General features: G+C 34.5%; 1 protein-coding gene across 5 annotated transcripts in view; it reads right to left on the bottom strand.

The window, feature by feature from the left end:
- Positions 1 to 231: 231 nt before the first annotated feature.
- TBC1D15 (TBC1 domain family member 15) overlaps positions 232 to 16,124 on the bottom strand; it is an 87,162-nt gene continuing 71,269 nt past the window's right edge. For all 5 annotated transcript variants that reach the window (XM_050749275.1, XM_050749276.1, XM_050749273.1 and 2 more), the window contains 7 exons: positions 14,661 to 14,777; positions 9,673 to 9,773; positions 5,842 to 5,941; positions 5,084 to 5,181; positions 2,793 to 2,909; positions 2,181 to 2,267; positions 232 to 615 (listed from right to left, as the gene is read on the bottom strand). In XM_050749275.1, coding sequence (XP_050605232.1) covers positions 394 to 615; positions 2,181 to 2,267; positions 2,793 to 2,909; positions 5,084 to 5,181; positions 5,842 to 5,941; positions 9,673 to 9,773; positions 14,661 to 14,777 — 842 coding nt within the window. In that variant the 3' untranslated portion in view covers positions 232 to 393. The remainder of the gene's footprint in view (positions 616 to 2,180; positions 2,268 to 2,792; positions 2,910 to 5,083; positions 5,182 to 5,841; positions 5,942 to 9,672; positions 9,774 to 14,660; positions 14,778 to 16,124) is intronic.

Genomic DNA, 16,124 nt, shown 5'->3' with positions numbered 1-16,124 from the left:
TAGAATGCTATAGAAAGTCTCCACATTTAATTTAATCAAATCCCAAACCCAATAAACTTAGAGTAAACAAAGCGAATGTTTTTCAAAGTGCATAATTTCCAACTCATCCACTTGCAATATTTATCCAATTCCAGTTCATCAGCAAGAAAATAAAATGTACTTGGCTATAAAAATACTCAGGAATGTTATCGAAAAGGAAAGGCTATTTGGTAGAAGTAACTACAAAAATAATTAGTTTAAATCTTTGTAAAGCTTTAATGTAAGAACATCAGTACACTTTCTTTACATAAACCTTAAAGCATGATCAATACCAAGATTTTAAATTTTCAACTTTCAAGTACTTGAAAAAGAGTTGCAACAAAGTGTCTCTTCCCAAAAAAGCAAGAATAGTGATCATGCAGGTGTTAATCTGCAGACATCTGAGGACACTGGTATCTGTGTTGGACTGTCATCTCTGGCTCCACTGGCAGAGTGTGTAGGCAAGGCATTACTTTGAAACGCAGATGTAGGACGAGGAGTCATGACAACATTTTCGTCTTCACCAACGTCTGAATCTGGTGTTGGAACTTCACTATCTTGAAGCCCAAGAATCTCACAGACTGTTTGTGGCAATTCCTGGATATGAAAAATCAAACTCAAAACCATATTTCACTACAGAGGAAAAATAACCAAAAAGTAACACGTCTGTTTAAGACTACATTGATTCCAGAATCTGAGCATTTGTCCTAACAATGTGAATGTCATGTACCCTTCTCACAACTTTTTTCTCAGCTCCAAATGAAATGCTAACCACCTTTCTTTCCCTAAGTGGTTCTTGGGTATCTTCCAAATTAGTCACTCTCCATCCCACCTCCACATTCCCACAAACATAGCATGTCCTAATATTTGGCATTTATCTCTTTCTACTTTTTGTAATAATATCTTACTTAGACCATCTGTCTCTTTCAGTAAACAAACTTCTTCAAAGGCAAGCAGTATCTCATTGACATGCTTTGGAAGAGAACAGGTATCAAATAAATGTTTGTAGAACTGAACCAAGTAACAGTTTGGATCCATGAACAAATGATGCAAGGACTAAGCAAGAATTTTCATAAAAATGCAAAGTCATAATGTGTGCAGCAAACCAACGTGGCACATGTATACCTATGTAACAAACCTGCATGTTGTACACATGTACCCTAGAACTTAAAGTATTAAAAAAAAAAAAAAAATGCAAAGTCATGGTCGGGCGTGATGGCTCACGCCTGTAATCCCAGCACTTTGTGAGGTCGAAGGTGGGTGGATCACCTGAAGTCAGGAATTCGGGACCAACCTGGCCAACATGGTGAAACCTCGTCTCTACTAAAAATACAAAAATTAGCCAGGCATGGTAGTGGGCCTGTAATTCTAGCTACTCAGGAAGCTGAGGCAGGAGAATTGATTGAACTCAGGAGGAGAAGGCTGCAGTGAGCCGAGGTCACGCCACTGCATTCCAGCCTGGGCAACAGAATGAGACTCCGTCTCAAAAAAAAAAAAAAAAAAAAAAAACAAAAAAAACAAAGTCATGAGGTGGGCACAGTGGTGTGCATGCACCGGTAATCCCAGCTACTCAGGAAACTAAGGCAGGAGGATCACTTGAGCCCAGGAGTTCAAGGCCAGCTTGGGCAACTTAGCAAGGCCCTTTCTCTTAATAAAAAGAAAAAGCCAAAACACACCAAAAGTACACTGCTTTGGTTCAAATTCAGATAATATATCAAATTTGCCTTGTTTTTAAATAATTAATAACTTGACTAATATAAGTGAGTGACACAGGCTAAATAATACTGATTTAATTATTTTTGATTAGCATTCATTTTTATTTAGAGATTCTGCATATTTAATATGAGAACCTATTCTGTATTCATGAGCTCAACTGGGTAATATATCATTGCTGAAATTTTACAGCCTCTTAAATTGTTATAGAAATATTTTCATTACTTTTATCATTTTGCCTTATTATTAGCTGTTTCCTATCTGCCATAATTAGTCAACTGTTTTCAATTAAGTGCTGTAAATCTAGAACAGCAAACAATAAGCCAGTCAATACTTTGTCTGCCCTCAACTTACTAAAATTGCTATTTTATTTCCAAGAAGAAAAATCTTTCTTGATCTCAACCCACCAAAAACAAACAAATCTTGCAATTACTTGAAACACTGTATACCTTGCATTTTACCATCTGTAGAGAAATTGCTTCTGCCTTGCATAGTATATCTTCCACATCAATTTTCATGGACAATTCATTGATATGCTAAAAAGTATCAACAAAATAAAATCATAATCAAAAGTGAATACACTATTATATTCTATTATACAAACAACTGATTACCAGTTATATTTCACTGCAGACAAAATCCTTAAAACAAAAACATTCATATACTACAAATACATAGGAAATTCAATGTATCTTTCTTTAGGTTATTCCAAGTTTTAAAGCTAAAGACTAGCTAATAGTCTTATATAAGGAACATTAAATCCAGCAGCTCTCCCAAGTCTGACATCTCAAAGTTATAATCAAAAGACAATTAATTTTTGAAAAACTAAACTACATAAAAGAGCATTTGTTGAATTTTCTTTTCTTCCTAATTAGCCAGGTAAAAATAACTGGCCAATGTGTATTGGAACTGTCATTCTCAGATAGTCATTCCTAGCATTGTTACTGACACAATTTAAGTTATTCAAGAGATTTAATAATGTTTCAAGGAAATGTTCTGTATATCAGGACCACCAAATAGAAGAACCAGAACACTAAAATCTGAATTAAAGGAATAACTACCTTAAGTATTTCATTGAAGCCATAATGCTTTTCCATTATTTGCTGCTTTTCTGATTCCAGAATGGCACAACAGAGAAGAAGATGGAAATTTTTACATGGTAGTTCAGTCCACATTACCTATGGAAGGCAGAAGAACTATTTTGCAAACTGTATCAATTCTAAAACATTTTCCTCACAGATACAATTCTGAACACTGAATGACTTCTATGCAAAGTAGATGTTGCCTGTTTAGGGTAGCCCAAGGTTTTTCTAGCTAGGAAATGAGGGGAACGAGAGTCTTACCTTCACCTACAAAGTAACTATCATCAAGTTTAATATTATATGAATATGATATACTCTAAATGCGGTTAAGATAACTATATTAAGTAAATTACTGAGCTTAACCAGTATGATAAATGTTATTAATACAGGACCTACAGCCACAAGGTTAACGTGTAAGGGTTAGATGTATTTTCAATATTTTTCCAAAGTATCAGTTTCTCACTGTGATCTGAAAAAAAGACTAAAGCTAAGTCCTGGAAATAAAAAAGGTTCAGTTACATAGTACATGGAATCAGAAACACCCAAAGGTAGCTCTCCATTCTAAATACGTAAAACCCTTATATCACATTTTATCCCTGCTTGTGACAATAACTGAATTAACTGCCCCAAACTTATAACCAAACATATAAAATGCTTCATCAATAGCTCAGCTGTTCCTAAATATAGATAACATCCTTGAATTTAGGGTCTTAATTTCCCCCTGCTTCATGTACCTAATAACATCTTTTCTGGAAACATAAAAACATCCACACAAACCATACCATTAGAGCATACCTGAAATGTGTTTACTTCTTTCAAAAGGAGTAAATCAAGTTGAATAATTCTCAAACTAAACCCAATTGTTGAAAGTTTAATTATAATGCAATTAACCTCAAAGTTTCATTAAAAGTTTGAATTTATTTAGTAAACACAGATTGAGGAGTTATTCTAGCTATGTGGTAATAATATTCTTAATTCATCCTTTAAAACCCATTTATGCCTGAAGTTGCAATTTTTTCAATTTTTCAATCAGAACTTGGTGATGATCTTGAGCAGCAGGATATAAACAACTCCCACATGCTTAGCGTTCCAATAATGGAACACTAGACATAAATGAATTAACCCATTTTTAACTCCCAAATTAAGATACTAATTTAACAAAACTGATAAACATTTAAGTATGATTCCAGATACAGAGCATGTGGGTTTTACTCCTAATTTCAGAACAGAGGAAGTGAGCACAAAGCAATCCACTTTTAACTTGTAACCAGCACAATGCCTTGTCTAATGGTAGTACAGCCATCAATAGTATGGAATCCATTTCCAGCTGTAAAAACCTCAGAGACAACTAGAGTTCCACTGTATAAAGTTGTATTTACTATCAAAATGGATTATCTCCCAATTCTTTCCTTGGAAGAATTTCTGTTATCCTAAGGTATGATCAATCATTATACCAGCATTCTATTAAAAAGCACACCAGGCTGGACACAGTGGCATACACCTGTAGTCCCAGCTACTTATAAGGCTGAAGGCAAGAGGATTATTTGAGTCCAGGAATTCAAGATCAGTCATAGCAAGACCCCTTCTCTTAAAAAAAAAAAAAAAAAAAAAAAAAAAAGCACACTGATTTATTATTAACAAATACTTAAGAAAATGTGAAATGATTTGGTTTTTCATTAAAGGTTGCCCTGGAAAAATAAACAATAGTGATTACACATGGGGGGATGGTATAAGGGAAACATGGGATGTGAAATTACCTATTGGGTACTATGCTCACTACCTGGGTGATGGAATCATTCACACACCAAACCTCAGCAACATGCAATTTACCTATGTAACAAATCTGCACATCTACTCCCTGAACCTAAAAGTTGAAAAAATAAAGAGTTGCCTTGGGTAAAAAATGGAATAAAAGGAGTACACCAAAAACATAAGAAAATCCTCTATAACAGATGTGGCAAAGCCTCACATAAAGTCAAGTGTCTCAAAGGAAGAACAAAGGCAGCAAATAAATGGTCTAGAGAACTTGTTCTGGGATACCTCTTGGCCCCAAATCTCACAGAGACTGTAATTTGAAGAATGAAGTTCCAAAAGACCAAATATTCAGTATGAGACTAATTTTTAAGAAGAGGCTACCAGTTCATCAGAATTCTGGAACATACTTGCCTTAGATATTTCAGTAAGGCTATCATAATCCATTTATACTCTACAGAATAAATTGTTTCTTTTCATAATAAATATCACATTTGCATAATAATTTAAGGACTTACCTCCCATAATCGAAGAATATCTAGAAAACTAAATTCCCTTTTGAATCTGATTAAAAGCCATCTGAAGCAAAAATAAAGGTATCCGGAGTCCTGAGATTCTATGCAGAAGAAAAAAACACATACACATATACGACTTATTCTCATGCTAATTACGTCAGAATACAGTTACTTTTCTCTAATTTTCCTATGCATCTTAGGCAATTCAAGCCCTATACATTTGTCTTCTACATTAAGGAATCATTTCAAACTTGAAGGCTGACTTGTTTTTAAAAACTAACAAATAATACATTTTATGAATCAAGTTTAAGGCAGAATTATACAATGAGAGTTTGGTCCCACACTTTTATGGAACCGAAGAAAGTGCAGTAGACTATATATGTCTTTAAGTTCTTTTTTATTGAGACACGGTCTTGCTATGTCACCCAGGTTGGAGTGCATGGAGTGATCACAGTTCACTGTAGCCTCAATCTCCTGGGCTCAGGTAATTCTCCCACCTCAGCCTCCTGAGTGGCTGGGACTACAGGCATGCATCACCCCAGCCAGCATTTTTTTTTTTCCCTTATAGAGATGGGGTCTCACTGTGCTAGTCAGGCTAGTCTCAAACTCCTGGGTGCAAGTAATCCTCCCTCCTTGGCTTCCAAAGTGCTGGGATTATAGGCATGAGCCACTGCACCTGGCTTCTTTAAAGAGTTCTTTACATTTTTTTCTATGCATTACTCTACAATTTGCGGGGTATAGTTCTGATTCACTAAACTTACCTAAGTAACTGCAAAATCCACTGTCTAACAATCGAAGTAAGGTACTCAGCTGAATTAGCTGGGTCTTCATGCCTTGCATTTGTTCTTCAAAATTCTGATGCTTTAAAAGGAAATAATTGTTATTATACAAGTAATATTTCATAAATATTTTATAGTACATAATGACTGATAACTAAAACATGATGTCCAAGGACAAATGTTGAACTTATACCACACTGGTTATCTTAAAAAATGTGTAACTAACCAAAAAACTAATGCAATACTAAAAGGGAAAGAGAAAATCCTTGCTCTCAAAACTAAGGATTATTTTTTCCTCTATTCATTTGACTTAGATAAAGAAAAATGTAGACACAGCAACTGCTGACTGACTGAGATATTTATTTCTTACACAGCATAAAAGACTTGGTGAAAGAAACACACAAATTCTTTCCACTGTTAAATATTCCTTCAAATTACATGTAATAAAATTAATTTTAGGGTTAATATGTATTTCATTTTAAAGAATTACTTCTTAGGTTTGCTGACACTGGAGAATCCGTAAAGTCAAAACCAACAATATTAAAATATTATCTGGATTTTGTACTTAAATTCTTTCACAAGTGCAAAGGCTGTATGATGCACAATACAGTCTGAACACAGAAGCAAATGTGAAAATTCAGCTGTCTTCTATTAAACAGACATTTTTAAAAATGAAAAATTTAAAACAATCTCTGTGTCAGTAAATTTTTCATTAGGAAAAGTTACTTTTCATTAAAAAATGTAATCTATGTTAAGGTAGAATGTGTTGTTAATGAATGAATAAATGAATACAAGTTTCTCAGTATTAATTTTTCACATAAACATCAACAGATAGAATCCACATAAACAAAAACTCTTTCAGTTCTTCAATAATATGGGAGAGTGTGAAGGGGCCCTGAGGTCACAAAGTTTGAGAACTGCTGGGGTTCATACGCTTTAAGCAATCTTCACAGTTGAGTAGACTCCCCACCAACACCTGAGTCAAGGGGCCAGAAGGCACCAAAACAGACGCTCTTAAACGCTTCTTAAATGATTTGGATCTCTTTAACTCAATCCCAATCCCAATCCCTCTGGGGTAACCTAACCCTAACCTAGTGAAAGCCTTAGAAAAACATTTCCTCCTTCACACTTACTTTTTCACTTTCACAGTGCAATAGTGCTTTAATACAACTATCACATTAGAAACAATTCATTCTTTAGTTTAAAAAAAATTAAGTCTATTAATTCTCAAAAAGCTGTTTCTCTTTAATAATTTTGACAACCGTTTATTAACAGACTAACTCAAGGCTTTAGGATATAGTTCCTCCACATTTACCAGACAGACCTATAGAGAAGGGGCAGAATCAACTCTGATTAACAGGATCATTCTTACTGTGACACAGCCAAAGACTAGAGCTGATTTGGGAAAACTAACATGGCATAGCCATTTGCTACCCACTCTGCTGTAAAAAAGAAGCATATCCATAGTGACAGACACCATATTTGAAAAAGTGGTTACTCCTGGAGAAGGGAGAGTGGGATCAACAATGGATATACAAAGGGCTTCAAATGTGTCTGTAAATAAATGTCTCTGTATGGGGCAGGGGAGGGCGAGATGGAGAGGAGAAAGGAACTAAAACTATATGGCAAAATGGATGATGGGTATAACAAAGTTCATCAGATCACTTGTACTTTGTATTTCCATAATAACAGACAAAGTCTATGCCTAGACCTACATTAGATGTAAGTAAACGTCAATAAAAGTAAATTTATGGACATTAGGTTCAGCCACCACAAAAGTAGTACAAACTTACATGAAGTAAAGCTATAAAACAAAAACAAAGAATCAAGAAACAGCAGCACAGATTTAGGGACATCAAACAAAGGCAATGCAGTGAAAAAAAAAATCATACAGGTTATTTTGATTGCCACGTATTGCCCTCTCATTATTGAAACATTATGAAAGAAAAGATGTTAGCAGACAATATACTAAGAAGATAACTTTTTAGAATAAAGACTAGAAAAATCCACAGAACATCCTTAATGGAAAGGCAAACACGAGAGCATTTACTGTGAAAATGATTAAACTGAACCTTCATACACAAAAAATGACAGACTATAAAGTGTTTATTACACACGTTCAGAAGGCAGTCTTTACATATGAGATCTATATACACACATGTGTATGCATGTATGTATGTGGCATTATATGTCAATATATATTTACATGCCAATATTGGCTTAGTTTTATTGAAAACTTATTGCACAATCCTAACTACAGTATGTTCATCTTAGCTTTATTTTTATATTTTTTAGAATATCTACTATAGCAATTTAAACTAATCACTGGGGAAAGATTCACGTGTTTGTTTTACAAAAATCTGTTGAACAACCTCATGTCAGGCATTAGGAGAATTCTGGTATGCTACCAGTGAAACAAACATATAATCCCTTTTATCAAGGAACATACTAACTCTGGTGAAAAGAGAATAAACAACAAAAACACAAGGAAGGCACACAACAGTTTTTATGTAATTGGTATCAGCTATATAGACCTTTATAATAAATGCCTCAGGTTTCTAGAGCACTTGGGAGTAAATGGAACTAAGAAGGTAGACAAATCAATCAATCAAAAAAGGAAGGACGACAAACAATGACATTACCAAATTACTGCACTGATAATCCTTCCAAATAATCAAAAAATAATAATTTATGGCAAAAAAACAATTTGAATATTTATGAATTTAACAGTAAAAGAACATTTTAAAACTATCAAATCTTACCAAGTATACATTTAGAAAAAAACTGAAAGTGAGAACAAGTTGAATCTATGGACAAGAGACTTGAGGAAATGGGCACAAGCAGGGAAAATTTGAAGGAGAAAGAAAAATAGTCAAGCAAAAGGGAAGAATACAAGTAAAGAAAAAAAGAGAAGGGTACCACTTCCAAATTTCACATTTGTATCCCAAAAACTCTGAGTTAAACCCTGTATTACAGGAAAATATTTCAGATGGTTAGATTCAAAATGTTTATCCCCTTGCAAGCAAGCCATTTCAATGTCCAACATAAAGGCCCAGCATCCAGTATGTTAGTCTTATTTTGAAGAAACACAGCAACCTATGTAGTCAGGTCTTTGAACTTCATATGCCTTTATTTAGTCTCACCCCTTCTGCTTTTTTTTTTTCTAATAGATTGCTTGAGAGACTTTTCTATTTTATTTCCCTGTCAATATTCTCTGCACTATTATCTTAGAACTCTGTCTCAAAGATTTAACAATGATAATAGATAAAATGTTCTTTGTACTAACATGTATATATAGACAGTTCAACTCTAATAATCATATACTTCTGGGAAAATAATGAATTCCTAAGAAAGTGTCAGAGTTACAAATAGTTCAAACACATCTGGAGAAAAATCAGTTGCTATAATGATAAAATTCAAAGTCTTCACAAAAGGTAAGGATATTACTTGGCATGACTAAGATTTATCTCTGAAACAGATAATATTAAAGTTCAACTATTCCACAAAATTGAATTCATCTATTTTATCAATAGTCTATAATGACGCATGGCTCTTTAGTAGAACATAAGCATTTACTGATATTAAATCCTGATTATTCCTATACTACAGACACAAACTATTTCCTGTATTAAAAACACCACCAGTATTTCTAAGACCTTGAAAGGCTACTAAAAAGAAAAAGTAACAAAAGGCATGAGGTAATTATTTTAAGTTCCATCATAGTTGGCTAAACATAAAAATCAACCTTACACTATAAAATTATACAACTAAAATTTTCAAAATCAGTTTAATGGAAGGAATCCCTGTTCTTACCATTTGGTCCATGTAAGAGGCAAAGCACCAAAAGGCATCCACTTCATTTTCCATCACATATAAAAGAGGGGAAAGTAAGTCACTCATTCCCTGAACATATCCTAAAAAGAAAAGAAAAAAGAGTCTCTGAAAACCCAAGTTTTATGTATCCTTCTGAAAGTTGTGCATATCACCACCACTTCGCTTAAAATTGTATCTTTCTCATTTGCATTCAGAAATTGGTAGACATTGATATTCACCAAGAAAAGAATATAAATGAGGAGGAACTCTAGTCATGAGTAAGAAAGATGAGTTGTTTTAGATTGAGATGTCAAGCAATATATAGCTTCTAGTATGTGTCTCAGTGCAGATACACTATCAAGAGTGAGTAATATTTTAAAAATAATGTGCAAGAGCATCATGAGACAGAAGAGGAGTGAAGAGATAATCAAGAGGAACGTCAAATGTAAGAGTATACACTCAAAGACAGGTTTAAGAAAGACCAGTCAGAGAAGCAAAGAAAAAAATGAAGGGAGAAGAATGTTGCAAAAATCAAGCAGAAAGTTCCAAGCCCAGAGTGGTTAGCAATGCCAAACTATGATGAGCAAGCCACATAAAATAAGAACTTTGGGTTCAACTGCTTTAACAATCAGACCTTTAGATTCACACAACAGGAGTTACAAAATTAAGAGCCTCTTTTAAATAGTCATATCTATGTCCTTCTTTCTTTTTTTGTTACTCTCTACACCCAACCAATGTCAGCAACTGGGCTTAATCCAATCAATATTTTGTACCTGAAGTGACCACTTACCTACATATCTCTTGATGTTATTATAATTTCTCAACAGTGACAGTAATAGAGCCCTCAATTAAAAGAAAAACTAGGAAATTAAGGAGTCAGATCCCTCGCTTAAAAATAAGAAAAAGTATTAGTTTTACTTTTTCACCTGAACATGTCAAACTTCTTGTTTTTTTACTTCCTCTTATAAAACCCTCAATTATCCTTGTTTTACAATTTTCAAGACTTGAAAAATTTTCAGACTTAAGAGGTTCTTGAACCAATGAAGGGACATGAGCTTATACTAAGCCTTTTTACTTAAACATTATCATTCAACTTTGGTAACTTCTGTGTATTTATTAAAATCATGTAGAAATGTCTTTATTGGTAGCTTGGGAAGTCTGGAAAATAGTCTTTCATTTGCAGATCAATAGCTTACATTTATATTCAACAAAATCTATCTGCACTGAAGCCATGTAAAAGTAAATATTTAATAAAAGAGGGAGGGAATAGTTCTGCTATCATATAAATGATACATAACTAGACATTACTCTGTTTTGGAAGAAAACTTTAAAAAATGATCTCAGAAGGCAGGTAAACTAAATCTCTTGAGAAAACTCAGATCAAACATACAACAGACAGAGGCACTCAGATCACCTCAGAATCTCCTTACAAATGAAGTTTCAGCTCAATTTGCTGTGAGCCTCTGTCCAATCATCTACCGCCACATCTTTCCACAGTCCTATTAGCCTCACATTGTCTAAACTGTACCCTATGGGAAAATATAGCTCTACTCACTTTAGGATAAAAGGGCACCTGGGTTCTCATGGAGGGCATCCAATTATTACAGTACCAGACAATGAAGTTACCAAGACATTTAGAGAAAAAAACTAAACAAAAGTGACATACGACAAGATATCTACATGTAATCATGTCTACGAATTTATACAGATGGTTTCTAAAATAATGTACACTTTTTAAAAAAGAACAAGATAGATGGAAGACTAAATTGTTATCATCAGAACTTTCCTATCTGACATAGTGAAATCAATGACAAATAATAAAGGTTAAACCAATTAAAGTATGAAGGAAATCTAATCTGAATTCAACAAAGTGCAAGAGTACTGAGTCTGACTGTGTACGATCTACATCAGAAATATTTCAAAGTGTGCTATTCAAAAGATTTACAAAGCACCTTTCCCCTCTTAAAAAAGTGCTTTATTATTAAGTTATAATGAATAAAAATTCCTAAGAAGCCAATTTAATCCTTTAAGTCTTCAGTTTCCATATGGAATCACTACCATATTTCTTCTGTTAAGTCTTAGCTGAAGCAAGTTGTCAAATTAATCTTCATGTTCTGGTTGCCTTTAATCTATTTTATTTTATACATGATGTTCTTTGGGGTATCTCATGGGTTATGGGAGGTGGAATTAATGTACAAATTCCTTTTAATTAAAGAAAGATTAAAGATGTTTAAATTGGCATTTAGTGATACTCAGATTCCTCACTACTGCTGAATGATGCACATCTTAATCAGCACCAGTACAATTTCTAAAGTACTTCCCTAAAATCACTTCCATAGCAAATTTGTTTCACTGCAGGAAGGGGGTGGGAGGGAGGTGAGAAATGAACATCTTATCATCCTAGTGTACACTTGCTTACACCAAAAAGGAAAATTTAAACTACATATAGTTCAATTTTCCAGGTTACTGAAGCTTATCCTTTAGAGTATCAAATTAAAAAACAAAAATCTTGAGGATCAGAAATCATTCTTAAAAAACATTACACACTCTAACCTTTCATTGATTATTCAGTATCATCATTACATATCCAGTAATGATACCACCCACAGAAACTTTCTGTAGTATCTGCACTAACTCAAAGTCACACTTCCTTAAGTTCTTTTGTCTACTTTTGGTAATTTTTGTCTCATTCCTCCCTACTGAGACTGTATTCGATGCAAATACACCTATACCTCACCTATGGGTTAAGAAGCCAAACTCCATATAATGAAATCACCTACAAGACAGAGTAAATTTACATTCCAGGTTGCTCTGCTATGAGTAAAGAGTAAGAAATGTTGTCTATTGCTTTTATAAAAAGTATCTTGGCTTCACATAAGTTATCTTGGCTTCCTGCAGTTATCTGCAGGAAGCTTGACTATGTTTCAGGTAACTGAAATGTCTATATAGAAAGAATGCGACATGAGTATAAACAAATCGAGAGGGTAAGTTATCCAGTTAGCTGGTTTGGGACAATGCCCTGAGAAAATTAAGCATTCAGGAACTCCTGCTACAGAATACGTATGAATTCGTATCTCAAAATTACCATCTGAGAGAATGGAGCAATGCCTTCTGTTCCGAAAGAGAATGGTCCTATTCCCTACAGTGGTAACCGAAACTAAAATAAACGGCAAGGGGTTGAAGTGCTGAAGGTGTAGAGGTAAGAATCCCAGCCTGCAATAAAGACCTGGGTCTCTACTCCCAGACCAATTATTTACTTGTGTGACCGTAAGTCACACTCTAAATCAAAATAACCTTACTCATAAAGTGAGAATTATTTCCCCCCTTTTTCAAAAGGCTGCTATGAGAATGAAAAATCAAATCAAGTATGAAAGCACTCTGTAACCTGAAAAGCACTCTACTAATATTCTTGCAACAATTCAACTTGAAGCTCATTATAGGTGTCATAGACAGGACTGACTACATTTTACATTTTAAAGAAAACTGCAACTTCTGACTTACTGTCACCAAAAAGGCTGATACCTCAAGATCAAAACGGAGAGTATATCTTCCCCTAACTTACATATAGGAAACCAAGAGAAATTTACACAGAAATAACAGTGAAGAAAATGTGCCCGTAATTCAAGGTTCATTTGGTTTTAATGTGCTAAGTATCCAACCACCTTCTCTAAAGGATGTCTCAAACGTTACTAATCTAGAAAACATCTATTTCCACTATCCTTTAGCTAGAAGCCACTCACATAGCAGGTAACTCAAACATTTCTAGTATTTATACTTATTCAAAAGTTGATGGTTAGACAAGCTGTTGGTCCTTTAAATAAACATCTTAAGTTCTCTTGCCCCTTAAAATAATGGTTCCTTAAGTTTTCTACCCCTTAGCGTCCCTTCCCCAGGTAATTTCACACTTCTAATTCCACCATCAGTTCTCTTTTTTTTTTTTTTTTCATGAAACAGAGTCTCACTCTGTCACCCAGGCTGGAGTGCAATGCAGCGCGATCTCGTCTCACTGCAACCTCCACCTCCCAGGTTCAAGCAATTCTCCTGACGCAGCCTCCCGAGTAGCTGGAATTACAGGCGTGTGCCACCCAGCCCAGTTAACTTTTGTATTTTTGGTAGAGACGGGGTTTCACCATGTTGGCCAGGCTGGTCTTGAACTCCTGACCTCAGGTGATCCATCTGCCTTGACCTCCCAAAGTGCTGGGATTACAGGCATGAGCCTCCGTACCCGGCCCCGGCATCAGTTCTTACAACAAATTTCTGGTAAAGAGATTTACCAAAAAAAGAGTAAGTTCTATATGCCCTACAAAATTTTTGCACTGCTTATCTAAGATATCCAATCAGTATTTTTCTTTGCAATGGGAAAAGCATATCAAACAATGGTTTGCAAACTTTCTCAGTTCATGGTTATCATCCTTAGTATCTCGGCAATTTTTCCCAAGGCACTCCTAAGTCTCAAAGAAATAACAACTCCATTTATTAAGCTGTTAGGTCAAAACAATTGAGTAAGTATTCATGTCCTATGAGCTTACCACCTACTGAGCACTACAATACTTCTCAAACCTTGAAATTCAACTGGCTATCACCATCCTCATTTATTTTTATCATTTATTTTTACATAGTAGTTACTTATCACAGCAAGGCCAAAAACCCAGCTTTGCAAAGACATAACTTCATCAAAAAGAATGTAATGATTTAATGTTAAAACCTTTAGCTATTTCAGCTAGTAGTTAGAGTGGTGTCCTATAGATGTCTCTATAATTCCCTTAAAAATTTTAAATATCCCATGGTGCTCCAGTTAGTCTGCTGTAGCAACCCAGGGCTCCTTGGTTAAGAACCATAGCCTTGTAAGTTTCCAGTCCCCTGGAGAACAAATTCTCTTAAAACTAGGCCTATGAAGCTATTAGCCATGTCTAACTGGATTAAAAATGTAAATTCTAAAGTAAATATATTTACATCTTTTAAAATTAGGACTTTAGAGGAGAACTTACCTAAATCAAAATCATACATACAATAGGTCATCAAAATGTCATGAAGCAAAATCAACCCGGGATTATCTTGGCCTTCATAAAACTTGTTTGTTCGATCTGTTCTGTTAACATCTTTTTCTGAAGAGGAAAATCATCACATATTTGAAAAGCTTCCAAAAAACAGACTCTTATAAAGCTCACATCTTATAAGTACAGAGTCATTTTTCTTGCTATTAATTTCACTCACCAAGCTTTATTTAATGAAGAAAAAATTCATCAAATTCTATTTCAAATATGCAATAAAGTAACATTTCAGAATTTTTTCAAGAATCAGTCCTCCTCCTCATAGGCAGATTTTAAAATATTTTTCAATTTTTATCTAAACATAGAAACCTTTCAACTGCATAGTGGAAAACATTTTCAATGAATTAAAAGCAACACTAAGTAATAATCTGCATTACCAACAAAAATGCCAGTCATTAATGCATGTCACAGATACTAGTACTTGAAAACTAATTTTAAAAAGCTACCACCTAATCAAGCATAATCAAAGAGATTTGTTTCATTCACAATTACTGCATTTATTATAAGTATCATCAAATTCTTTGTCATGTCTCAATCATCTTTAGGACAAATTATTTCCTTATTTTCCTATCTACACAATTTAGATATCATTAAAGTTGGAAATGACTTCATGAGAAACAGATTTGGAAACATCATCATGAGTGTGTCCAAAGTTGTACTGACAATTCAATTCACAAACACTGATGCCTCACATCATGATGTGAGAGACTTTACAAGGAATTCTCCAAACTTGAATCTCTCAGTAAATTAGGAAGAAGTAACTTAAACAAACTGCTGTAGAATCAATTGTTTAAAAGTGATAACTGTCTCCCCCCAATTAAACTGAGTAATCTGAAAACTTTCTCAAAACTCTTTACAAAGAGATGAGGAGGTCAGGTGTGGTGGCTCACGCCTGTAATCCCAGCACTTTGGGATGCCGAGACAGGTGGATCACCTGAGGTGAGGAGTTCAAGATCAGCCTGGCCAATATGGCGAAACCCTGTCTACCAAAAATACAAAAATTAGCCGGGCATGCTGGTGTGCACCTGTAATCTCAGCTACTCAGAAGGCTGCGGCACGAGAATGGCTTGAACCCAGGAGGCGGAGGCTGCAGTGAGCCAAGATCGCACCACTGCACTCCAGCATGGGCCACAGAGTGATACTGTCTCAAAAATAGTAATAATAAAAAAAAGATAAGGAGATACAATAGAGTGGAATCTAACAACAGGATATGATGTGAGCTTAATTAGATTCTGTAACGGCATTTTAAAAATTATTCAAATATTTTAGCTTTCTGTTAAAATGTACTACATTTGATTTTTAAAAAGCAAGCAAATACCCACAGAATTGTGGATACAGTTCTCAAATAAGCAAAAGTAATACCAGAAAAATTCATGCTATTTATATAAAATTACAATTAAA

This window comes from Macaca thibetana, chromosome 11 (genome assembly GCF_024542745.1).
Source record: "Macaca thibetana thibetana isolate TM-01 chromosome 11, ASM2454274v1, whole genome shotgun sequence".
Lineage (NCBI taxonomy): Eukaryota > Metazoa > Chordata > Mammalia > Primates > Cercopithecidae > Macaca > Macaca thibetana.
The sequence above is the reverse complement of the archived record's forward strand: the minus strand, read 5'-3'. Positions and strand labels throughout refer to the sequence as shown.